General features: G+C 37.1%; 1 protein-coding gene across 2 annotated transcripts in view; it reads right to left on the bottom strand.

The window, feature by feature from the left end:
• Nucleotides 1–26591, bottom strand: part of BRCC3 (BRCA1/BRCA2-containing complex subunit 3) — a 47490-nt gene that overhangs the window by 7836 nt on the left and 13063 nt on the right. For both annotated transcript variants that reach the window (XM_025372372.1, XM_025372373.1), the window contains exons 6-7: nt 23070–23158; nt 21647–21702 (exon numbers count right to left, since the gene is read on the bottom strand). In XM_025372372.1, coding sequence (XP_025228157.1) covers nt 21647–21702; nt 23070–23158 — 145 coding nt within the window. The remainder of the gene's footprint in view (nt 1–21646; nt 21703–23069; nt 23159–26591) is intronic.

The following is a 26591-nucleotide window of genomic DNA, read 5'->3' as shown; positions in this document are numbered from 1 at the left end:
ACATGCCTAGTCCCCATACCACAACCTAGATGGCACACAAATGATGGGGCATTACAAGCCCTCCCCTCCCCACACCCAAGTAGTCAAGGTATGCTTCCATCTAAAATCATATATTTTCAGTCTGAAGAACTTTTAATATTTCTTGTAGTGAATTCTCCAGATTCTGCCTGCTTTTTTCCATAAAAATGTCCGGTTTGTCTTAATATAAAATTCTGGGATTGATAGCTTTTTTCTTCATGCACATTAAAGATGTCACCCCATCATCTTCCAGCCTCCCAGGGTTCTGACGAGAAGTCAGTCATCATTCTTATCGTTTTATTGCTCCACTATTTGTAATATATCTTTTATTCCTTTAGCTGCTATAATGTACCTATTTTAGTTTGCTTGTATTCATATTGCTTTTGATTGGCTGAGATTCATGAATCTATGGGTATGAATCAGTTTTTAGAGAATTCTTAGCCACTATCTCTTTAGGCATTCTTTGTCTACTTCTGGTGCTCCAATTACATGTAAATTAAAATGGTTCATACTGCCTCACAGTTCTGTCACACACCATTCTGCTATTTCATTCTCTTTTTTTTTTAACTCTTTGCTTCACTTAGGGTGTATTTTATCAACATTTGTGCTCACTGATCCCTTCTGCTATACCTGAGTCTGCTGCTAGTCCCTACGATGATTTCTTAATTTTAGGTATTTTCCACTTTTACAATGTCCATTTGGGGTTTTTTTTCTTTTTAATTTAATTGTGCTTAAAAAATAAAATTTACTATCTTAATCATTTTAAGTATACAGTTCAGTAATGTAAGTATATTAACATTGTTACGAAACAGATCTTCAAAACATTCTCATCTTGCAGAACTGAAACTCTATACCCATTAAACAACTTCCCCTTTCTCCCTTCTCCCAGCCCCTAGTGACCACCATTCTACTTCGTATATCTATGATCATTAGACACCTTATATAAATAGAAAAATACTGCATTTGTTCTTTTGTGAATAACTTATTTCACTTAGCATAATATTCTCAGGGTTCCTTCATGCTGCAGGTTGTAACAGGTTTTCCTTTATTTTTAAGTTTGGATAGTATTCCATTATATGTTACATTGCATTTTGTTGGTCCATTCATCCATTAATGGACATGTGGGTTGCTTTTACCTCTAGACTATTATGAATAATGCTGTGAACATAGGTATGTAAATAGCTATTTGAGGTCTTGCTTTTAATTCTTTTGGATATACACCCAAGAAGTGAGACTGGTGGATCATATAGTAGATCTATTTTTTAGTTTTTAAAGAAACCACATGCTTATTGCACCACTTTACAATCTCAACAATAATGTGCAAGGGTTCCAACTCCTCCATATTCCCAACACTTGTTATTTTCTGATTTTGTTAGATAGTTGCTGTCATAATGGGTGTGAGGTGATATCTCATTGTGGTTTTGATTTGCATTTCTCTGACAATTAGTGATATTGAGCACTCTTTCATATGCTTATTGGCCAAGAGAAATATCACTTTAAGTCCTTTGCCCATTTTAAAGTCAGGTTTTTTTTGTTGTTGAGTGTTGGAGTTTTCTATATATTCTAGATATTAACCACTTATTAAATATACGATTTGCAAATATTTTCTCCCATTCCATAGGTTGCCTTTTCACTCATTTCATTGTTTCTTTTTATGCACAGAAGTTTTAAAGTTTGATGTAGTCCATTTGTCTATTTTTGCTTTTGTTAGCTGTGCTTTCGGTGTCATATTCAAGAAATTATTGTCAAATCCAGTGTCATGAAGCTTTTTCCCTATGTTTTCTGCTAGTTTTGTAGTTTGGGGTCTTATGTTTTGGTCTTTAATTCATTTAAGTTTTATATATGGTGTAAGATAAGGGTCCAGCTTTTTTCTTTTGCATGTGAATATTCCATTTTTCCAATATCGTTTATTAAAGAGACTGTCTTTTTCCAATTTAGTGGTGTTGGCATCCTTGTTGAAGTTTGCTTGACCATATATGCAAGGGTTTAAATCTGGGCTCACCATTCTGTTTCACTGATAGCACACTGTTTTGATTACTGTAGCTTTGTAGTTACTTTTGAAATCAGGCAGTGTGAATTGTCCAAATTTGTTCTTTTTTGAAATTGTTTTGGCTATTCAAGGTCCCCTGAGAGTCCATGTCAACTTTAGGATAGATTCTTACGCCATCCTGCTCTAACCTGCCCAGGATATGAATCAGCCCTTTATCCATCTGATCCACCTTGTATATGCTACCTGCCCATTAGTCACTTGGTAACCATCTTGGTTTCAGATTGACTGTCATGGTATTGTAGTTCTTACGTTCAAATAACCCTTATTTTACTTAATAATGGCCCCAGAACATATGAGTAGCAATGTTAGCAGTTCTGCTATGCCAAAGAGAAGCCCTAAAGTGCTTCCTTTAAGTGAAATGATGAAAGTATACAACTTAACTTAAAAAAAAAAGCAAAAACATCATATGCTAATGCTGCTAAGACCTATAGTAAGAACAAATCTTCTATCTTTGAAATTGTGAACAATATATTGTTATAATTGTTCTATTTTATTATTGGTGTTGTTAATCTCATACTGTGCCTAATTATACTAAACTTTATCACAGGTGTGTATGTATAAGAAAACATGGGGTAATAGGGGTTGGTACTATCTGTGCTTTCAGGCCTCCACTGGGGTTCTTGGAACATATTCCCCAAAGATAAGGGGAGACTGCTTTTTGTAATTTGTCACTATTTTTCTGATTCTGTAGGTTGTTTTTTTCACCTTCTTGATAATGTGCTGTGATGCACTAAAGTTTTTAATTTTTATCAAATCCAATTTATCTGGTTTTTTCTTCCTTTCTCCCTTGTGCATTTGATGTCATATTTAAGAAACTAGTGGCCGGGCGCGGTGGCTCAAGCCTGTAATCCCAGCACTTTGGGAGGCCGAGACGGGCGGATCACGAGGTCAGGAGATCGAGACCATCCCAACATGGGCTAACATGGTGAAACCCCGTCTCCACTAAAAAATACAAAAAACTAGCCGGGCGAGGTGGCAGGCGCCTGTAGTCCCAGCTACTCGGGAGGCTGAGGCAGGAGAATGGCGTGAACCCGGGAGGCGGAGCTTGCAGTGAGCTGAGATCCGGCCACTGCACTCCAGCCTGGGCGACAGAGCAAGACTCCGTCTCAAAAAAAAAAAAAAAAAAAAAAAAAAAAAGAAACTAGTGCCAAATTGAAGGTCATGAAGATGTACCCCTACGTTTTCTTCTAAAGTTTAATTGTTTTAGCTCTTCTATTTAGATCTTTGATCCATTTTAATTTTTGTATATTGGGTGAGGATAGTGGTCCAGCTTTATTCTTTTTGCATGTGGTTATCTAGCTGTCCCAGCACCATTTGTTGAATTGCCTCTTCTTTCCCTGTTGAATTATCATGGCACAGTTGTTGAAGATCAACTGACGAGAAATGTACAGGTTGACTTATGGACTCACAGTTCTACTGCACTGATTTTTATATCTATCCTTTCTGAAACTCTGTCCCTTTTTTTCCAGTCTTTTCTATCTGTTATCCAGCTTGGATAATTCTGTTGATTTATCTTCAAGTTACTGACTCTTTCCTCTGGCATTTCCATTTCATTCTCACTTTTAATCTAGAGTTTAAAAATTTTGGTTATTATATTTTTTCAGTTGTAAAATTTACATTTGCTTCTTTTTTATCTTCTATTTCTTATCTGATACTTTCTTTTTAAATATTTGTTGCAACATTTTTGTGACTGATAGCTTGAACATTTTCATAATGGCAGCTTTTAAAGTCTTGTCAGATATTTCCAGTATAAGTGTCATCTTGCCTTTGTATCTGTTGATTATCTTCTCCCATACAAGATGAGATTTCTGTGGTTCTTAATATGTTAAATAATTTTGGTTTATGTCCTGGTTATTTTGGATATTAAGTTATGAGACTTTGGATCTTGTTTATATCCCCACTTCTGTGGTATTTTAAGCTTTGGGGCCCTTCTCCAAACTGCCTGTTATTTACATTCCAGAGTTCACAAATAGCTAGGCTTGGCATTCTTTCCAGAGTATATAGTTGAGTTCAGTGAGATATAGGGGCACCATGTGCTGATGTCATCTTATGTGTGAAATCATCCAATGCTTTGAAATTTAATAATATATTTCTAAGTAACACCTGCATCAAAGTAAATCACAAAGGTAATAATATCACAAGGGAAATACTTTGAACTGAAGGATAGTTCTTTTAAAAAATAAAAATTATGGATGTACCCAAAGCAGTGCTTAAAGGGATATTTATGGCTCTTTTGAAAAGACTGATACGTTTATTAATAAACCCCCACCAAGACTGATCAAGGTAAAAACAGAGAACACAAAAATTACTAATATAAGGAATAAAAAAGGGGAAATCACTTCGGATCCTACAAACTTTAAAAGGATAGTAAGAAGATATTGTGAACCATGTAAACTAAAGTTCTAGGATAAATTCCTAGAAAAGCACAACTTGCCAAAACTAAAAAGATACAGAAAATCAGAATAATCCTACATATTTTAAAGAAACTGAACTTATAATTTAAAACTTTTCACAAAGAAAATTCCACACTGACATTGCTAATCTGTTACATTCTATCAAACATTTAAAGAAAAAATCCAAACTTACACAAAACATTTCAGAAAATCGAGATGTGGGAACATTTTCTACTTTGTACTATGCAGCCAGCATAACCATGATATCAAAATCTAGCAAAGGTGTTTAAAGAAAAGAAAATTATGGATCAATCTTATTTATGAACAAAGATATAGAATTCCTAAAAAGGGTAGCCTAGTGAATACACTAAAGAGATAATATACAGTGACTAACAAATGCAAAGCTGGGTTAAGATTCAGAAATCAGTTTATGAGACTTACCACATTAAGGCAAATAATCACATGATTATCTTAATAAATGCAGAAGAAGCATTTGATAAAATTCAACATTCAGTCATAAAAAAGAGGCTTAGAATACTAGGAATACAAGGGAACTTCCTTAATATAATATAAGCGATAACTGGGAAATTTTGAAGCATTCTCTTTACATTTTATGTATAAATTTTACTGGAAGACTGAGCCAGTATAATAAGGCATGAAAGAGAAATAAAAATGTGTAAAGATTGGAAAGGGTGAAATTAAACTGCCCTTGTTTATGTAAGACATGACTGTTTACACAGAAAATCCCAAGGAAATAAAATCTGCAGATAAATCATTAGAATTAATAAGTACATTTATATCCATAAGGCTGCTGGATATAAAGCCAATATACATATATCAATTTGCTATCTAAATAACCAGTACCAACTGCAAAATTATGAAAAGATACTAATTACAATAACATAAAACACCAAATTTCCAAGAATAATTTAAATGAAAAATGTGCACAATCTTTTCAGATGTTTCACAGAAAAATACAAAAGATAGAGAAATTAAAATCTAAATAAATGGAGGAATACATCAAATGGATGAACGGATTCAATTCTATTCCAATCAAATCTCAGCTGACATGTTTCAGCAAGTTTTCTTGTGGAAATCAACAAGCCGATTTTAAAATTTATATGGGTTTACAAAGGGCCAAGAATAGCCAAGATGGTCTTGAAGAATAACAACAAAGGGGAGAACAAACATTACCACATATCATCAAGACTTATTATAAAGCTACAGCAATTAATAAAGTGTGTTACTGACACAAGGATAGACACATAGACAAAACAGAATTGCCTAGAGTTCAGAAACATAACCATATATATATGGACAATCGGTTTAAGGCAAAGTGGCAGGGCAGCAATAAATTGATTGAGCTGGACACTTGTAATTTGTGTACTTTTCTGTGTGTTACACTTCAATTGAAAAGCTAACACCAACCAACCAACCAAAGTTTATGACAAAGAAGTTCTAGAGTATGCTAGAGCTCACAGGTCAGAATGTATGTATTAAAATACTAGTTTTGAAATCTACAGCTGAAGGGACACTAAACAAATATTTACTGAACACCACAGGAAAAGTAATAAAAAGCCATACCTTCTTTCAAGGATCTTACAATGTTAGTAGAAGAACAAAATATTAAAATATAATATGTATTACAAAAAGGAAGTATATGATTTTATTAAGTTTCCAGGAGGAATGCTTAACTGGGATGGTATCGGGAGTTGAGAATTATCAGAGAAGGATTCCTAAATTTGATCTTCATCTTCAAAAATGACTAGACATTGGCCAGGTGGTATAAGGAAAAAGGAAACTGTAGGTAGAGTGAGCATATGACAGAGAGAGAACATAGCTGGAGAAATAAGCAAACCATGAAGGGCTGCAGGTTGAGGGCTTTATTCTGAGGGCATTAGGGAGCAGGATCATTTTGGAATAGCTACACCATGATACCAAATTGAAAGGAAGCAAAATGGGTGAGTGATAAAATTAAATAACTTTTAAAAAAATAATAAAAATGAAAATACTACTTAGCATCTATGGGATATATTTAAAGCAAAGATCAGTGGAAAATTCATAGCCTTAAGCATTTATATCAATAATAATGAAAGATAAAAATATATACTCATTAAATTCCAAACTCCAAATGCTAAGATAAAGCACAACAAAATGACCAAAATGAAACATAAGGAAGGAAATAATGAACATAAAAGCAAAAGTAGTAAGGTTGGGAATAGAAAACAAATAACTAAATAAAAATCAGTGTTTCAGGGAAAAATAACAAAATTGACACACCACTGGCTAACATAACCAAGGGAAAAAAGAAATAGTACAAATACACAAAATATGAAATGACAAGGGGGAGATAACTACTGAAATACAAGACATTTAAAATATGACAGACTATCTGGCAGAGAGATCTCTGTGTAAATAAATTTGCAAACCATACAAAATGAATAATTTCTTAGGAAACTGTACCAAAATTGACCCCATTACAGAAAGAAAGCATAAACAGATGAATTCTCAGAGGAGAAAGAGAAATTTATCAAGGAACTATCCCACAGAGAAAGGCCTAGTTGATTTCATAGAGGAATTGTCAAAGAACTGATGGTCTCACTGCTACATACATTTCTGTCATAGCCTACACAATGAAAGAAAACTCCAAACAATTCCTCTGAAGCAAGTGTAATATACATACCTAAACCTGATAAAGACAGTACAAAAAATTAATATTTCTGATAGCACTTATGATTTTTGATGTAAAAGTACTAAACAAAATATTAGCAAACATAATCCTGTCTTTTTGAGGAACACAAAGTTGGTTAAATAGTAGGAAATCTATAAATATAACATACCATATTAATAGGACTAAGGAAAACCATAATTGCCTCTGTAGATACTGAAAAACTTGACAAAATCTAATACCTATTCCTGATGAAAACAGAATACAAGGGCAAAAGTAGGAATTTATGTATACTTTCTTAATATGAAAAGGATATATACTTTATTCCTGAATACAGAATCTTTCTTAATGAAGAAATGCTACAGGAATTTCCATAAGGATCAGAAACAAAACAAGATTATCTACTATTTCCACTACTATTTAATGTTCTAAAGAAATATTAGGCAATGCAGTTATATTTAAGGAATCAATTAGAGGTTTAGGAATTGGGAAATAAGTAAAACTATTTGCAGATGGGGTGTGATACTTATCTGGAAAGCTCTAGGGAAATAAAGGTATAATTAACTCAAAGAACAAAAGAATTCAGGAAGATAAAAATTTACATACAGAAATAATAGCCTTCAAATATACAAGCAAAAAACAGAGGATGTAATAGAAAAAAAAAACATTCACAAAGCAAAAAAGAAGATAAATGCTTAAGAATAAATTTCAGTAAGACATATGCAGAACCTATATGAGAAAAACAACACTCCTGAAAGACACAAAAGTAGACTACAGCAAATAGAAAGACAGCCAGTGCTCTTGGATAGGATGATGCAACATCACAATTAATTTATAAATTTAACACAATCTCAATGGAAATATCAAAAAGATTTTATTTGGAGCTAGACAAGTTGATAGTAAGGTTCACATGAAAAACCAAACATGTAAGAATAGTCAGGGTCTTAGACGGGCGTGGTGGCTCAAGCCTGGGCTCACGCCTGTAATCCTAGCACTTTGGGAGGCCGAGATGGGCAGATCACCCAAGGTTGGGAGTTTGAGACCAGCTTGGGAGTTCAAGACCAGCTTGGGCAACATGGTGAAACCCTGTCTCCACTAAAAATACAAAAATTAGCCAGGCATGATGGCGCGTGCCTGTAATCCCAGCTACTCAGGAGTCTGAGACAGAATAGCTTGATCCCGGGAGGCAGGGGCTGCTGTGAGCCAAGATCGCACCACTGCACTCCAGCCTGGACGACTGGACGAGACGCTGTCTCAAAAAAATAAATAAAAATAAAAAATAAAAATAAAAAAAAGAATAGTCAGGGAAACACGGAAACACTGAGAAAAGAAAAGCTACAATGGACACTAGCCTTACGGATAATAAAACATACAATAAAGCCACTATAATTAATGCGATGGTAACTAAACGGACAGACAGAATAGAAAGTTAAGAAATAGATCCAAGTGAATAGGGAGCTTTCCTATATGGTAAAAGGTGCCATGTAAAATTGCTGACATGAAGATAAGCTTTTTTTATTATTATTATTATTTTTCCTCACTCTGTCGCCCAGGCTGAAGGGCAGTGGCACGATCTCGGCTCACTGCAACCTACACCTCCCAGGTTCAAGCAATTCTACTGCCTCAGCCTCCCAAGTAGCTGGGATTACAGGCAAACCATGCCTGGCTAATTTTTGTATTTTTAGTAGAGATGCGGTTTCACCATGTTGGCTAGGCTGCTCTCAAACTCCTGACCTCAAGTGATCCGCGTGCCTCGGCCTCCCAAAGTGCTGGGATTACAGACATGAGCCACTGTGCCCACCTAACATAAACTTCTTAAACAATGGTTTTGGAACAGGTGGATTGCCATTTAGAAAGAGATAAAATTAGATTCATATCTTAGTCTATACAAAATTAACTCTATATAGTTCTGACTTTTGACTTTTTGAACAATGTTGATGTTTCATATACTCTAAAAGGGAAAAAAGTATGGGTTAAAAGAAAATCCTAAAATGGAAAACAAGCAAACAAGAAAAACCTGTCTTTCAAATAAATCATATAACCTCACTGAAGTGGTCGGGGGGGGAAATAGACTGAATCCAACTAAGTATTTTGAGTATATACTCTTAGGCATATGTCCAAACTCATCAAAATGTGTACATTAAATATGTACAATTCTGCATGTTAATTATACCTCAGTAAAGCGTAATAAAAAGAACTGTAAACAAATTTTGATCTCTAGTTAGCAGGTTTGTCTTTCACGGTGATACAGATTAGCAATTCTGAAACTACTTTCTGTATATTCTAGGGATGAGTAACAAACAAATTGTGGCTAGCAGAAGCAAGGCATCTCTCTTTTGAAGGAAAAAGTTGCAAACATGGAAAAGGAGAATGCTGGAATGAACCTTAAAGTATGGAAATAGAATTGGAGTTATCATGTTGAACTCAGAGGTAAGCTGGAGAAAGTTTCCAAGCTGAAGCTCAGGGAGAATCCCCAGGTAGAGCTTGACAGATGCCAAGTTGAGAAAATGTAGCTGAGACTCTGGGAAGGCCAAGACAGCTTGTGTTTGCAAGGTAAAGTACTGTGGAGGAAAGAGCTGGCACAGGAAGAGAACTCTAGAGATCTTTGGAGGGTCCTCTTCAAGTGTTCAGTTGATGACTGGTCTGGACATGTGTGTGAGCACACTACCCAGTCAGAGAAACAACAACCTAAAGGGATTAAAGGGAGCGAACTCCAAAGTATACACAGGGCCAGGAATAGCATCTATTTCCAACAATCCGAATGGAAAATCTCATAATATTAGAGGCATCAGAGTATTAAAAAGGGTCTTGCCTCAGTAGTGGGGAAAAAATGAACCTTATATTAAACACTGCTTTGTTTCTGCCTAACAAAGCTTAAAAGCAAGATCCAAAGGGATAGGACTGTTTCCTAATAACTTTAACAGTATCTTGAAACAAAACTCAAGAATATTTTTATGAATACAAATATATCTAGTACCCAATAAGGTAAAATTCACAATGTCTGTATCCAATCAAAAATTATCAGGCATGAAAAGCAGCAGAAGAGTCCAACCTATAAGGAGAGAAAATCAATTGGAATTGGCCCAGAATGATGCTGATTTAGTGACAAAATTGGAGGACAAAACATTAAAATGAATATTATAACTATTTTGTATGTTCAAGAAGCTAGAAGATTAAACATGTTAAGTATAGAAAAGAAAAAATTTTAAAGATCCAAATGAGACTTTTAGGCATGAATATTACAATGCCTCAGATATAAAGTACAGTAGAGTATTGGCACATGCCCATAGTTCCAGCTACTTGGGAGGCTGAGGCAAGAGGATCACTTGAGCCCAGAAGTTGATGGCTGCAGTGAGCTGAGATCATGCCACTGCACTCCAGCCTAGGTGACAGAGCGAGACCTTGTCTCTAAAAAAATAATAATAAATAAAAATTAAAATGTACAGTGGACAGGATTAATGGTAAACTCAACATTGCAGAAAGAAAGATGAGTAAACTAGAAGACAGTAATAGAAACTATACAGAACAAATCACAGATAGAAAAAAAAGACTGAAAAACAATGAATAGAGCGTCGGTGAACTGTGAGGTAACGTTAAGTGGCCAAAAATATGGTTAGTTGAAATACCTAAAGGAGAGGAGAAAGTGGGACATAAAAAACTAGTGGAAATAATGGCTGAAGTTTTTCTAAATTTGATGAAAAAAATACATAAATCCACAGATCCAAGCAGCCCAATGAAACCCAAGCATAGGGCACATGGAAACAATTACACTATGATACACTGATACTCAAATGGTTTAAAGCCAATGATAAAAACAAAATCTTAAAAGAAGTCTTAAAAAGGGATACATTAAGTAGAGTGGGCAAAGGTAAAAATGTCAGCCACTTTCTTGTTGAACGGTGGAGAAATATCTTTATAGTTCTAAATGTTAAAAAGGCAACCTAGAGTTCTTTATCCATTGAAAATATCTTTCAAAAAATGAAGGCAAAGACTTTTTTCAGACATACCAAAGTCAAAAGAATATAGCACCAGCAGAGCTACCTACACTACAAGACACATTAAAGGATGTCTTTCAAGAAGAGAGAAAATGATGCCAGATGTAAACAAAGAAACTAAGAGCACTAGAAATGGCTAACCATATGGTTAAATACAAAGACTTTTCTTACTTAAATTTCCTGAAAAGATAATAAACTGTTTAAAGTAAAACTTATACATACAAGTAAAATGTATGACCACAATAGCACAAAGGCCAGGAGGGGAGAAATGAAAGTATGATGTTGCAAGATTCTTATACTACATATGAACTAATAAAATGTCACTCAAAGACAGACTGTGATACGTAAAACATGTATACTATAAACTAGTGGTTTTCAACCAGGGGTAATTTTTCCCTGCAGAAAACATTTGGCTGTGTCTGGAGATGTTTCTGATTATGACAACTGAAGAGGTGCTACTGGCATTTAGCAGGTGGAGGTCGGGGATGCTGCTAAACATTCGACAATGCACAGAATGCCACCACCCCCCACCACACACACACACACACACACACACACACACACAAAACTACGTGACCCCAAATGTCAATAGTGCCAATGTTGACAGACCCTGTGAAAAACCCTAAGGCAATCACCGAAATAACAAAAGACTACAGCTAATTAGTCTATAAAAGAGATAAACATTTGACAAAATACAACATCTATTTTTGTTGAAAACATTTTCTTATCAATCTAGGAATTGAAGAAACTTCCTCAAACTGATTAAGGGAATCTATAAAAAATCTTCAGGTAACATCATACTTAATGGTAAGAGAGTAAATGATTTCTCCAAAGATTAGGAACAAAGTTACCATGACCGCTCTTACCAGCTGTATTCAACAGTTTATTAGAGGTTCTAACAATGCAATAAGGCAAAAATAAATAAATAAATAAATAAACAAAAGGCATCCACATTGGAAAGAAAGAAGTGAAACTACCTTTATTCACAGATGACATAATCGCCTGCAGATAATCCAATGGACCCTTCAAAAAAGCTATTAAAATTAATTGAATTTAGCAAGGTTGTAGGATATAAACTCAATATACAAAAATGAATTATATTTTTATATAGTAGCAATGAATAGGAAATTGAAATACAATCACATTTACAATAATATAAATACATGAAATGTATAGGGATAAATATGACAAAAGATATGGAAGACCTGTATATTGAAAACCACAAGCCATTACTGAGATAATTATAGACCTAAATAAATGGAGAGATATACCATGTCCATACTTTGGAAGACTCAATATTATTAAGATGTTAGTTCTCCCCAAAATGAATCTATAGATTCAACAAAATCCCAATTAAAATCCTTGCAGGCAGTTTTGGGAAACAGCCTATCAGTTTCTTAAAAGAAATCAAACACACATCTACCATATGTTCAGCCAGTGTGATCCTAGGTATTTCCCCAAGGAAAGAAAAGGCATATATCCACACCAAGACCTATATACAAATGTTCTAAGCAGCTTTATTTGTAATAGAGAAAAACTATAAATAACTCAAATATCCATCAACAGGTGAATGGATAAACATATTGTGGTAATATTTACACAATTTAATATTATTCTGTAATAAAAGGGACAAACTACTGATACATGCTACGACATGGCTGAATCTCAGAATAATTATGATATATGAAAAGAGACAGACAAAAAAGTACATACTCTATGATTCCATATACAAAAAATTCTAGAAAATGAAGACCAATCTGTAGTAATAGTAGATCAGGGTTTTCCATGGTTAGAGAAGTGATAGGGCGTGATGGAAGAAAAGAATTACAAAGAACCAAGGCTCCTTCGAGAAATAATGAATCCAGGCTGGATAGAGGAAAGAATGAGACAAACCTAGAACATCTACTTGTGCTAGAAAATCAAAGAAAGATTGGAGTAGGTCAAAATAACACAGGAAAAGCTTCCACTAGCCAATTCTGAAACATTGGGTGCCTCAAAATAACTAATGACAGTAATGGATTAAATCCCATTGAATAAAATAAGGATCCAGGTGTTTACATTAATATAAATAAATAAATGAACAATGAAATTGGCAGAAGAGAAAACTGTTTCTTAGAGTAGAATACCAACTAGTAAATGTTGAAGGAATGATGGAATTAGAACACTGCCATGTGACAAACATCTTAGTAATACATAATTTAGGAAATACTAATTGATGAATGCTAAAACTCCACACAAGATACAGTCATCCCTTTGTATCTGTTGGGGACTGGTTCCAGGACCTCCCACGGACACTGAAATCCATAGATGTTCATGTCCCTGATATAAAAGGGTGCAGTATTTGCATATAACCTCATCCTCCTATACACTTTAAATTCTCTCTAGATTACTTGTCATCTCTAGATTATTTATAATACCTCATACAGGCCGGGTGCACTGGTGCATACCTGTAGTCCCAGTAGTTTGGGAGGCTGAGATGGGCAGATCGCTTGAGCCCAGGAGTTTGAGACCAGCCTGGGCAACATGGCAAAACCCCACCTCTGTATTTAAAAAAAAAAAAAAAAAAAAAAAAAGCCAAGCCTGGTGGCACATGCCTGTAGTCCTAGCTACTTGGGAAGCTGACAAGGGAGGATCCCTCGTCATGGAGACCATCCTAGCTAACACATCTCTCTCAGATATCGATAATCAAAACCACAATGAAGGATATAAGGATTGGTATAACACAGCTTAAGCTTATTCTAACAGGGATATAAGGAACTTATATCCAAGAGAAAATATACATATTTTCAACCGAAATGAAAAAGCTGTGAAAACTGACTATGTTTTAAGTCAGGGATCAGCAAACTCTTGAAGTAAAGACATATTTTAAGCTGTGTGGGCCACAGGGTCTCTATTACAACACTCACCTCTACAATCACAGCTGGAAAGGGGTCATAGACAATATGTAAATAAAGGGATGTGGCTATATTCCAATAAAACTTGATTTACAAATATAGGCCCCAGGCCAACCTGGCCTACAAGTTATAGTTTGTGGACCCCTGTTCTAGGTAACAGAGGAAATATTTTAAAAATCCATAAGGCTGATATCACACAGGCCACAATCAGTTAGCATAAGGTAGTGTTAAAAATTAACATACTAGGCCTGGCGCAGTGGCTCACACCTGTAATCCCAGCACCTGTAATCGTGAGGCCGAGACGGGCGGATCACGAGGTCAGGAGATCGAGGCCATCCTGGCTAACCCGGTGAAACCCCGTCTCTACTAAAAAAATACAAAAAACTAGCCGGGCGAGGTGGCGGCGCCTGTGGTCCCAGCTACTCGGGAGGCTGAGGCAGGAGAATGGCGTCAACCCAGGGGGCGGAGCTTGCAGTGAGCCGAGATCGCGCCACTGCACTCCAGCCTGGGCGACAGAGTGAGACTCCGTCTCAAAAAAAAAAAAAAAAAAAAAAAAATTAACATACTAGTCCCTCCCTCAAATCTAAACAACTGGAAATTTCAAAATTTTAAATTTTTTAATGCACTTCTAAATAATCCTCGGGTTGAAGAGAAAATAAAAATGGAAAGTACAAATTATTTACAAGTAAACAAACAAAAAACATCGGAACTACTGTACTATATATACATCAAAACCTGTGGGCCCAAAGTGAAGAGGAAAATTTCTGACCTCAAATGTATTTATTAGAAAACCAGGAAGATAGAAAATAAACCTGGTTTTCATCTCAAGAATTGAGAACAATACAACAATAAAATGCAAAGAAAATAGAACAAATTAATAAAGAGAAATGCAGAATTTTTTTTAAAGGCTAAGAAACTAAGTTGTAAATAATGCTGCTGTGAGCATGGGTGCACAACTAGCTCTTAAAGACCCTGCTTCCTTTTTTTTTTGTTTTTGAGATGGAGTTTCGCACTGGCGCGATCTCGGCTCACTGCAAGCTCTGCCTCCCGGGTTCCCGTCATTCTCCTGCCTCAGCCTCCCGAGTAGCTGGGACTACAGGTGCCACCACCACGCCAGGCTAATGTTTTGTATTTTTAGTAGAGACAGGGTTTCACCGTGTTAGCCAGGATGGAGAGACCCTGCTTTCAATTCATTTGGGTATATACCAAAAAGTAGAACTGCTGAATCACGTGGTAATAATATTCTTGATTTGAGAAACTACCATACCATTTTCCACAGTGGCTGTACCATTTTACATTTCTACCAACGGTGTACAAGGGTTCCAACTTCTCCGTGTCTTTGCCAACACTTGTTATTTTCTGTTTTTTAAAACACCTTTTTGAGATACGGATTTCAATTTTATTGGATATGCTCCTGGAAATAGGACTGCTGAATCATATGAGAGTTCTATTTTTTGTTTTTTGAGGAATCTCTATACTGTTTTCTTTTACTTTTTGATAATAGCCATCCTAACTCATCATGGCTTTTATTTGCATTTCTCGGATTAGTGATGTTGAGTAACTTTACATGTACTTACTGGCCATTTATATGTCTTCTTTGGAAAAATGTCTATTCAGGATCTTTGCCCATTTATAAATCATATTATTTGGGTTTTTTGCTATTGAGCTATATGAGTTCTTCGTATTATTTTGGATGTCAGCCCCCTTATCAGATATATGGGTTGCAAATATTTTTCTCCCATTCTGTAGGTGGCCTTCTCATTTTGTTCAGTTTCTTTTGCTGTGTAGACATTTTAGTTTGATGTAGTCCCACCCGTTTATTTTTTCCTTTGTTGCCTGTGCTTTTGGAGTCATATTCATAAAATCTTTGCCAAGACCAATGTCAAGGAGTGTTTCCTCTGCTTTCCACTAGTAGTTTTACACTTTCAGGTCTTATGTTTAAGTCTTTAATTCATTTTAAGTTGATTTTTATATATATGTGTGATAAGGATCCACTTTCATTCTTTCGCATGTGGGTATCTTGTTTCCCCAACACTATTTATTGAAGAGACTATCCTTTTCCTGTTGAATATTCCTGACATCTTTGTTGAAGGTTACTTGACTGCATAAGCATGGGTTTATTTCTGGGCTCTCTATTGTCCTATTAGTCTATGTGTCTATTTTTATGCCAGTACCATATTGCATTGATTATTATAGCTTTATAATATACTGTGAAATCACATAGTGTGATTTCTCCAACTTTGTTCTTCTTTCTCAAGATTGCTTCGGCTATTCAGGAACTTTTGTAGTTTCATATGAATTTTATGATTTTATTTCTATTTCTGTGAAAAATGTTATTGGAATTTTGATAGGGATTGCATTGGATCTGTAGACAACATTGGGTAGTAGTGGGTGGGAAGTAGTGTCTCATTGTGGTTTTTATTTGCATTTCCCTAAAGACTAATGATTTGGGGCAATTTTTCACATGTTTATTGACCACTTGTATATCTTCCTTGAAAAAGCATCCATTCAAATCCTTTTACATCTTTTTTAAAATTTAGGTGAAATTCACATAACATAAAATTAACCATTTTAAAGTGAACAATTCAGCGGCATTTAGTACCTTCACAATATTGTACAACTACCACCTCTATCTGGTTCAAAAACATTTTCATCACTCCAAAATAAAACCCTGTACCCATTAAACAGTTACTTGACATTCTTCCTTCCCACCAGCCCAGGATAACACCAATCTGCTTTCGCTCTCTATGGATTTAGCTATTCTGGATACTTCCTATAAGTGAAATCACACAATATGTGACTTTTTGTGTGGCTTCTTTCACTTATGTTTTCAAATTCAGATTGTAGCATGTTTCTGTACTTTCTTTTTTATGAATAATATTTGATTGAATGGATATACAGTCATGCATTACTTATTGATGGAGATACGTCCTGAGAAATGCATCATTAGGCAATTTCATTGTCATGCAAACATCATAGAGTGTACTTATACCAAACTAGATGGTACAGCCTACTGCATGCCCAGGCTATATGGTATAGCCTATTGCTCCTATGCTATAAACCTATAGAGCATGTTACCATATGGAATACTATAGGCAGCTATAACACAATGACAAGTATTTGTGTATCTAAACACAGAAAAGGTACAGTAGAAATACAGAATAAAAAACCAAAAAAAAAAAAAAAGTACACCTGTATAGGGCACTTACCATGAATGGAGTTTGCAGGACCAGAAGTTGCTCTGGGTGAGTAATTGAGTGAGTGGTGAGGGAATGTTAAGGCCTAAGATATTACTGTACACTAATGGAGACTTTACAACACTGAACACTTAGGCTACAGTATATTTAAAATTGTTTCTTTCTTGGCTGGGCACCATGGCTCATGCCTATAATCCCAGTGCTTTGGGAGGCCGAGGCGGGTGGATCCCCTTAGGTCAGGAGTTCAAGACCAGCCTGGCCAACATGGTGAAACTCCATCTCTACTAAAAATACAAAAATTAGCCAGGCGTGGTGGCGCACACCTGTAATCCCAGCTACTTGGGAGGCTGAGGCAGGAGAATTGCTTGAACCCAGGAGGCGGAGGTTGAAGTGAGCCAAGATCCTGCTGTTGCACTCCAGTCTGGGCGATAAGAGCAAAACTCCATCTCAAAAAATAAATACATAAAAATAAAAACAAAATTTTTTCTTTCTTCAATAATTAACCTTAGCTTACTGTAACTTTTTTACTTTATAAACTTTTTAATATTTTGACTCTGATAACACTTAGCTTAAAACACACTGTACAGCTATACAAAAATATTCTCATTCTGTAAGAATCAACATTACACTCAAAGAAAATGATCATTGGAGCACTGTGGAATTCATATTTCAGATTAGGGATGCTGAACCAGTAAATATAATGCAAATATTCTAAAATCTTAAAAAATCTAAAATCTGAAAGTATTTCATATAAAGGATACTCAACCTGTATTTGCTTTAAAGTCTTTATTACACAATTCCTACATGGGTGTCAGCTCATTGTTGGCATCTGTTAATGTCCTTTTCTATGCAAGTTGAAATTTTCTCAGTTCTTCACATACCAAGTAATTCTGAATTGGATTCCCAGTATTTGGAATATTATGTTGACACACTGGATCTTGTTTATATTCTATGGAGAATGTTGTTACTTTTGTTTCAGCACACAATCCACCTAGTTAGAGTCAAGTTCAATTTTCCAAAGCCTTCTGTAGGCAGTGGTTCTAATTTTTCAGAGCCTTTGTAGTGGTCTTCGGTTCATACCTGCATGTGCACCACCTAGTGGTCAGTATAGGATATATGCGGTGGTCTATTGGTTAATTCTGTTCTAAATTATGCTAATTAGGATCAGATCCATGCATACATTGCTCAAGTATTAGCCCAGAAATTTATAAACAACTTTATGAAGTTGCTTTATCATGTTCCTCCCTTTATGTGATTTCTTGGACCCCTTTTGTTCCTCCTATCAGAAACATGAGACTCTAGCTACTCCTCTCTTGTTTTCCTCCATGATTTGGCCTGTGTATACACCAAATGTTTAATAACCAAGCTTTCATTCTTACATCAAAATAATAATAATAATAACCATTATCATTTGCAGTAACAGCAGCATCAAGAATTCTTCTACTTAATAGTTAATAATAACAATAATAATGATAAACTGTCTGGGAGGAAGTATGACAGCAATTGCTAAGACTCGTGTCCCAGAGCAAGATATCTCAGGTCTAGCACTGAGTGATACCTGAACAAAACAGCTGGCTCCCAACCTATTCACCCTAAAGTGAAGCCTCATGTTGACAAGCCAAGGCCACAAATAATGAGCTACCACTTCACTGTTTGTTGCTTTATTCTTAAAAAGGGATAGACAAGAAAGATTTTAAAAACTAAGCCAAAAAAAAATTATCAGAGGAAGCAGGTAACTGTAAAAAACAGAAGACAATCTAACATTTCAATATCATATCAATAAAATAAAAAAGGATGCTGTCAAATGGGAATAACCACCAAATGTAGAAAAAATTCTTGAAAATTAAAAATATAAAATTGCCAAAAAAAACAGTTGGAAGATAAAATTTTAAAAATCCGAAACTAGAACAAAATAAAAGACACAGAAAATTTGGGTAAAAAGAGTCATTAGGTCAATTTAGGACCTTTAAATTGTGACTGCTAGGAGAGTTCTAGAAAGAGAAAGGGAAAACAATAGGGAGGAATTATCAAAGAATAGAGAAAAGGTTATGATATCTCTGTCCTATTAACTTAGTGGGAAAAGGAAGGAGAGAGCTGTGAGAGAGGAAGCTGGTGATACATCTCCTTCTGCTAGGAATTCAAGTCCATGAGACAGGATTATATTGGATAAATTAAGGAGAACACTGACCATGAGAACAAGGACCACCATAACCAGCATGAGACCAGAAAGCCTCCTTTCCTTACAGTGTAGGTTTATTTAAGTCATCTTCCCAATACTTCTGATGCCATCTTAGAGTGAACATGGGGAGTAACAGAAGTAACTGAAGGAATGAGAAGTCATTCCCCAAAGACCAATATAAACTTGAAGAAACTGTTTAAATTATGGAATTGGACTGAGTTACAAATAAGATTTCCTCTCTCCAGGAACTAGGTAGGTTGTGGATTGTTTTATCTGGGGATACAAAACACACAAACAAACAAATAAACAAAAAACAATAGAGAATTGCCCAGAGCTGAAAGACAAGTACTTTCTGATTGCAGTGTACAGCAGTTTGAATAAAATATCCACATTCTAACTATATCATAGTTAGAAAATCATAGAAAATTTCACATCAAGAATAAAGAGAGATATCTAAAAGCTGTCAGAGAGAGAGGGGAAAAAAATGCCCTACAAAGGCTTATCATCAGTAACACTGGATGTTTAAAAACTTAGGAAGTTACTAGAGAGTCTTTTCCAGCAAAATGACACAGTGAACCAAGAAAGGTAACACAAAATCCAGACCACAATGGATCCAATCCAGGAGAATAATGAAGGAAAGTCCCAGGATGTCAGCTGTGCAGTAAGCCTAGAGAAGATACCAGATTAGGGTAACAGGATAGTGGGTTTCAAGGGAGCAATCCTAGGAAAAGCAAGGATTCCAAATATTTTAATATTACTTCTGAGGATGTAGAGCTCTGGGAGATGATAAAGGCAGAAAAATAAGGGGAAAAAGCCACTCGAAACCCCATGTGAAAAACAAAAAGCTATATAAGAAAGGAAGTGGAATCATAGGAATAATCTTTACATAATAATAACAATATAAACACTATTTTCTACTCTCAGAATCAACCATAGACAAAGCACAGAAAATGCAATTATGGTTACAACACAGAACACAGATGCTTACAACTGTGAAAATATAAATGCTTAGGGTAAAACTACAAGTGGCGGCAGGGAGCCAAAAAATATTGTCTACTGTCAATTGTTAATAGAAGAAATAAGCAAACTTTAAGAATAGAAAAGTAACCAACAAAAGAACAAAAAATAGTAACATAACTACATTGAGGAGAATGGAGATGGGGTAGTGTAAGTGAGCTAAATCCTCATTTGTGAGAGCAATATAACACAATAATAAAGAAGAATAGAAAACACCCAAAATTCGTAAATCAAGAAAGAACATCATAAGTATATTATTTGGAGATATCAAAGTAACAGAAGAACTAAAAGGAAAATTAGGAGAAAGAAGTGGTTCCATTTGAGGAGTGAAACTATTTATTATAAGCACTTCTGTACCATTCAATATTTTTACGCATATGCATGTAATAGTGTGGTGAAAATTTTTAAATTTTTTAAATTAATATTTCTTGACTAGGTATTTATCTATTTCTCTTCCACATCTTTACACAAATCGCAGCATACTGTTCTTCTACCCTGCATTTTCCATTTAACAAAATATCTTGGAGATATTTATGTACTACTATCAAGCTTCCTCGTTTTTGTTTTTTTAATGGCTGCACTTTATTCCATTATATGAATGTATTATAATTGAGTTAATCAGTTCTGTACTGATGAGCATCTAATTTTTCCCAATTCTTTGACATTTCAAACAATGCTATAATAATAAATTGATAAATATTACAAGAAAAAAGGTAACAGTATTTGCTTCTATCTCCCAATTAGACAATGAATTAACATGGCATATAGTAGGTACTCAATTAAGATTTGCTAGTGGCCAGGTGCAGTGGCTGACACCTGTAATCCCACTATTTGGGAGGCCGAGGCGGGCAGATCACCTGAGGTCAGGAGTTCGAGACCATCCTGGCCAACATGGTGAAACCCCATCTCTCTTAAAAATACAAAAATTAGCCGCGTATGGTGGCACATGCCTGTAGTCCCAGCTACTCAGGAGGCTGAGGCAGGAGAACTGCATGAACCCGGGAGGTGGAGGTTACACTGAGCCGAGATCACACCACTGCACTCCAGCCTGGGTGACAGAGTGAGACTCTGTCTCAAACAAAAAAAAAAAAAAAAAAAAAAAAAGATTTGCTAATTTAGATTAAGTTAGATTTCAATAAGGAAATGGATCTATGCAAACATTTAAATCAAGTTTATGACACAGCAAAGACAAGATACAGCCCTCCAATACACACATAAGTCTCTCTAATACTTACTCTGAACTCTTTTGGGCCTGTATGGATTGGAAGCAAGTGTAGAGTACCCGGCCAGTCTATCAAAGGAAAAAAGAAAGAAAGAAATATCACAGAAAGAAAGATTAATATTGAGAAAGACCCCAAAAGCCCCTCTAGAAGTAGAATGTTAAAAGAGATTCCAAAGATGGACTATGCCATAAATCAATTTCTGAAAAAGGATCATATGCTCAGTCAACATAAGATGGTCACAACCAAACATCTGCTCATGTAACAGCAGGGAATTGTTAACAAATACAAGAACCAGGAACCTAAGAACCTGAACATTCAAACTGCTATACTGAAAGCTGACAAACTTATTCAACAACTACTTATGATGACAATAAATAAATAAATGTATGATTACAAAGTTGAAAGCATATCAAATGATGTATAAAGTTCAAAGTACTGAACTGTAGTGTTTCTGGAAAACTGATTTTATGGAAAATATTCATTATTAACACAGATTCTGAGAATATAACTAATGCACTAAATAAGACACTATTGGTATTCTTAGCAGAATTCATACCTACAATGTTAAGTAGTAATTTTCTTTTTGTTTGAACTGACACATATTATAACCTCTTGAACATAAAATTCAAACAGAATTCAAATACAGAATGGCAAGACTGGCCACTGATCAAACTGCTTAAGCTCTATGAGCTTCTGGGTTGTCAGGGTTACAGCATATTTATATAAAGCACCTAATAAGTACATGCCACACAATAGGTGATAAATGGTAGTTGTTACTATTACTAGCCATCAAACTACATTCAGCATCCAACCACTTCTCATTATCTTCACTCTTACCACCATAACCAAACCTCCATCATCTCTTGTCTAGATTACAGCAATATCTTCCTAACAGGTTTCACTGATGCCATGGATTCCACCCCCACCCTCTGCCCACTGTTCAGTCTACACAGAAGCCAGAGAGATCCCATTAAAACATAAAGTCATCCTCCAGTTACTTCCCAAGTCAGAGTCAAAGTCAAGGCCTTACAAGATCTGGACCTCGTTTAGGACAACTAAATGAGTTATCATTCAAACTGGGACACTTCCAAGAGGGAAGGACAGTAGGATAATAGGGTAAAACTGGGACTGACAGAGGCAAACTGGGATGTATGGTCATGGTCTTCCTCACTCTGCTGCAGCCACACCAACTTCCTTGATGTTTCCTGAACATGCCACACTCACCTTAGGGTCTTTGCACTGGCTATTTCCTCTGCCTGGAACGTTCTTTCCCCAAGAAATCCACCAGACTTGTTCCCTCACCTTCTTCAGGTCCTGACTCAATGACCCTTTTCATTGAAACCTTTCCTGGCCATCCTATTAAAATTGCAAAGAGATTTTTCTCTACTCTGTGTGTACACACACACACACACACACACGCACGCACACACAATACCTTCGTGTTCTTATCTTCTATGAAACAGGAAAAAATAAGTCCTACAAAGCCTTGATCCATCATCTGGTACATGGCTTGTGTGCGAACATCTGAAAATAAATGAAAATTTAAAAATCTTCTGTCAATAAACTGTGTCTCACAGACTTGAAGATTTAAAGATAACAGTGACATATAATCTCCCTAGGATTCAGATTGTATAGGCAAAACAGGAATATATCCTAAGGACAATGTCAAAGTATAAATGTTTTGCTAGGTTAGGGTAATACTATCGAAAGTCTGCCATTAAATAATAAAACTCATTAATAACTCTAGCCTGCCTAGCCCAAGAGTAGCTCTGCTATGGAATGTGGTATAGAAAGAGAAGTTAAAAATTTCAGTTACCCCAAAACTTGATAATTTCCTCCATGGAGACTCAAAGAAAGGCCCTGGAAGGAGAGAAAGTGTTTCCTAGAAAAAGCCTTTTGATGGACAGCTTCTAGGAAAGTGAACGTATTTATTAGGCTTGCACCAAAGAACAACATTAGAAAGGATTAAAATATTAAATGCCAAAAATGGCTGGGCGTGGTGACTCATGCCTGTAATCCTAGCACTTTGGGAGTCCGAAGCAGGCAGATCACCTAAGGTCGGGAGTTTGAGACCAGCCTGACCAACATGGAGAAACCCCTTCTCTACTAAAAATTCAAAATTAGCTGGGCATGGTGGTGCATGCCTGTAATCCCAGGTACTTGGGAGGCTGAGGCAGGAAAATCGCTTGAACCTAGGAGGCAGAGGTTGCAGTGAGCCAAGATCGTGCCATTGCACTCCAGCCTGGGCAATGAGAGTGAAACTCCAAAGGCTAAATTTAGTCTTCAGACCATTGTTTATAAAGGATACAAAAGATCACATGTCACCATGAAACACTGCCGATTACAGTTTTGCCCAATGGCTTACATTCAACATTCTTTGTGTGTATACCTTTTTGATCTGGATTTTGACTTCTCCCCAGTGTCTTCCTAAGTAAAGACTGACACCAAACAGTACTCAGCAATGAGTACAAAGGGAATTGGCTGAAAATACTGCTAAACATGCATAGCATTATAAAAATGGTCTCTGTACTGCTATATGACCTTGGTAAAATTCTTGGTACTGTTAAGCCTATTTCCTTATCAGTTAAATGAGAATAAACATCATGCCTTCTCTCATAGGGTTTCTGTAATTTTTAAATTGCAAAATTTTTAACACACATCAAAGGTGCTTCATAAACGTCACTTCCATTCAATTTTATCTATAACCACTGAAAACAACTAGTGTCCCCATCATGTCACCCAAACTGCTTTTTGTGAAGGTCACCAATGATTTATTCTTGGTCTTCAATTTACCTGATCTCAGCTGATCACTCCCTTCTTGAAACACTCTTCACTTTGCCTAACGTTCTCACTTTTTCTACTTGTCTCTAACTTCCTGTCTCTGTTGCTGGATCCTTCTCATGTTCCCAGTCTCCAAATATTGGTGTGGCCCAGGGTCAGTGTTCAGTCCTTTTGTCTCTCTACCGTCACTCTTTGGGGGATTTCATCTAGTTTCGTGGCTTTGAAGCCACTCTCAACTCCTGCCCAACAATCTCCAGTCCCAGACTTCTACTCTGAACTCCAGAACTATAGTTGTCTACCCTGACGCTTCAACTTGGTTGTGTTTTTTTTTGTTTGTTTGTTTTGTTTTTTTTGAGACGGAGTCTGCCAAAGCGAGTCAGCCCTGCCCGTCCACTGGCTACCAAGAGTCCCCGACCTTGGGCCCCCAGAGGCTCAGACTGGCCTTGGTCACCCTCCCAGGGGAGACCCTTGTACCGCCATCTTCCCCCGTGGGAAAGCATACTCTTCTCGCCGGCGAACCTTCTCCGGGAGGGATCGTTCTGGCACCCCATCGTAATGGATGTACCCGCTCTGAGCATTGGCTACCCCTTGGGAGACCACCTGAGCTCAGAGGGACCCACTCCCGCCACTGCTGCCCGTGAAGAGCTGTCATCCTATGGACGCTCATTCTCATCTCAGCAGCCTCGGACCCTGCACCACTCACCCTTGCCCCTCAGTATCCGCTCAGATATTCTCTCAGGCATTCTGCTTCCGGTCCAGACGCAAATCTACTTCTGTTCTCTGAGTGAAAAGCCTATTGGTGCTCTCAGAACAGCCAAAGACTTATTTCAGAAGCCTCCAACAGAGGTATGAGATGCTTTAATGACATCGGAGCATTCGCCTGGCCATCTTTGGGATATACTAGATGAGAACAGCTGCTACTTGCTGTATGTTTTTGAGGATCGGCTATATAAAGTGGACTGAACCTTCAGAGCCGATTATTTGGCCAACACTAGGGTAATTCGAGAACAGGGATGGGCGTGCTTTGCAAGAGGCTGCCTGGTTTGAATAGACGACCGCCTATTCAAGGGGGCAGGCCCATTCAGAGAGGAAGCCGAGAGACTGGGAACACCTTTCCTCTGGACTTTACAAGCGCTTTAATCTAGTTCTTACACAAGGATCCACCAGATGGTGCTGTGAGCAGGGGCTTCTCTCGGTTTCCTAAAGAAGGGGCCGGCCAGGTGCGGTGGTTCATGCCTGTAATCCCAGCACTTTGGGAGGCCAAGGCGGGCGGATCACCTGAGGTCACGAGTTTGAGACCAGCCTGGCCAATGTGGTGAAACCCCATCTCTACTCAAAATGCACAAAAATTAGCCGGGCATGGTGGCATGCGCCTGTAATCCCAGCTACTTGGGAGGCTGAGACAGGAGAATGGCTTGAGCCCAGGAGACGGAGGTTGCAGTAACCTGAGATCACGCCACTGCACTCCAGCCTGGGCAAGGAAGGGAGGGAGGGAAGAGAGGGAGGGAAGGGAGAGAGGGAGGAGTGGAGGAAGGAAGGGAGGGCAGGCGGGCAGGTGGGGTTCTCTACAAGATTGGGTACACAATGCGGACATCCCATGCATGTTGCTGGGAAAAGTCACTCCAGACACTGTTTTCTCTCGGACATGCCTTCTGACCAGATATGGCCTCCTTAAAGGATGCAGATGCCATTGTGACCAGCATGAAGTTTCCCAGTGGGGCAGCTGTTAGCTTGGACGTCAGCCAGCACTAGACAGACAGCTGTGACCACAGATGGGAGGTTCATGATTCCCAAGGTGTATTGTGGATGAATAATCAGAATCCCTTGGGCATGACCACGCAGGGTACGTCCTATCCCTCTGCTCCCAGACCCAGGCTGGCCGCTACCAAAACTCATATTGAGAGCGCTTCAGACATTTTGTCTGAAGAACCCTTAAAGGGAAAGAACCTCCTGAAATTACCAAAGAGCAGTTCCTCAGAGTCATGGCAAAGCAGTCTTGGGGGAACCAGGCAGCCATGGACCTACCCAGCAAATTGGTAAAGATCTCCGTGGTCAAGACAGAAACTCTGTAAACTGCCCCAAGGCTCAAGCCAAGACCCTGCATGAGATCCGATTGCCTGTTTCACTTCTCCCTGTTACTGAGAGAGGGAGATGGAACCTTCTGGTGACATTATCC

This window comes from Theropithecus gelada, chromosome X (genome assembly GCF_003255815.1).
Source record: "Theropithecus gelada isolate Dixy chromosome X, Tgel_1.0, whole genome shotgun sequence".
NCBI lineage: Eukaryota > Metazoa > Chordata > Mammalia > Primates > Cercopithecidae > Theropithecus > Theropithecus gelada.
Note: the sequence above shows the minus strand (reverse complement) of the source record. Positions and strands in the feature narration are given on the sequence as shown.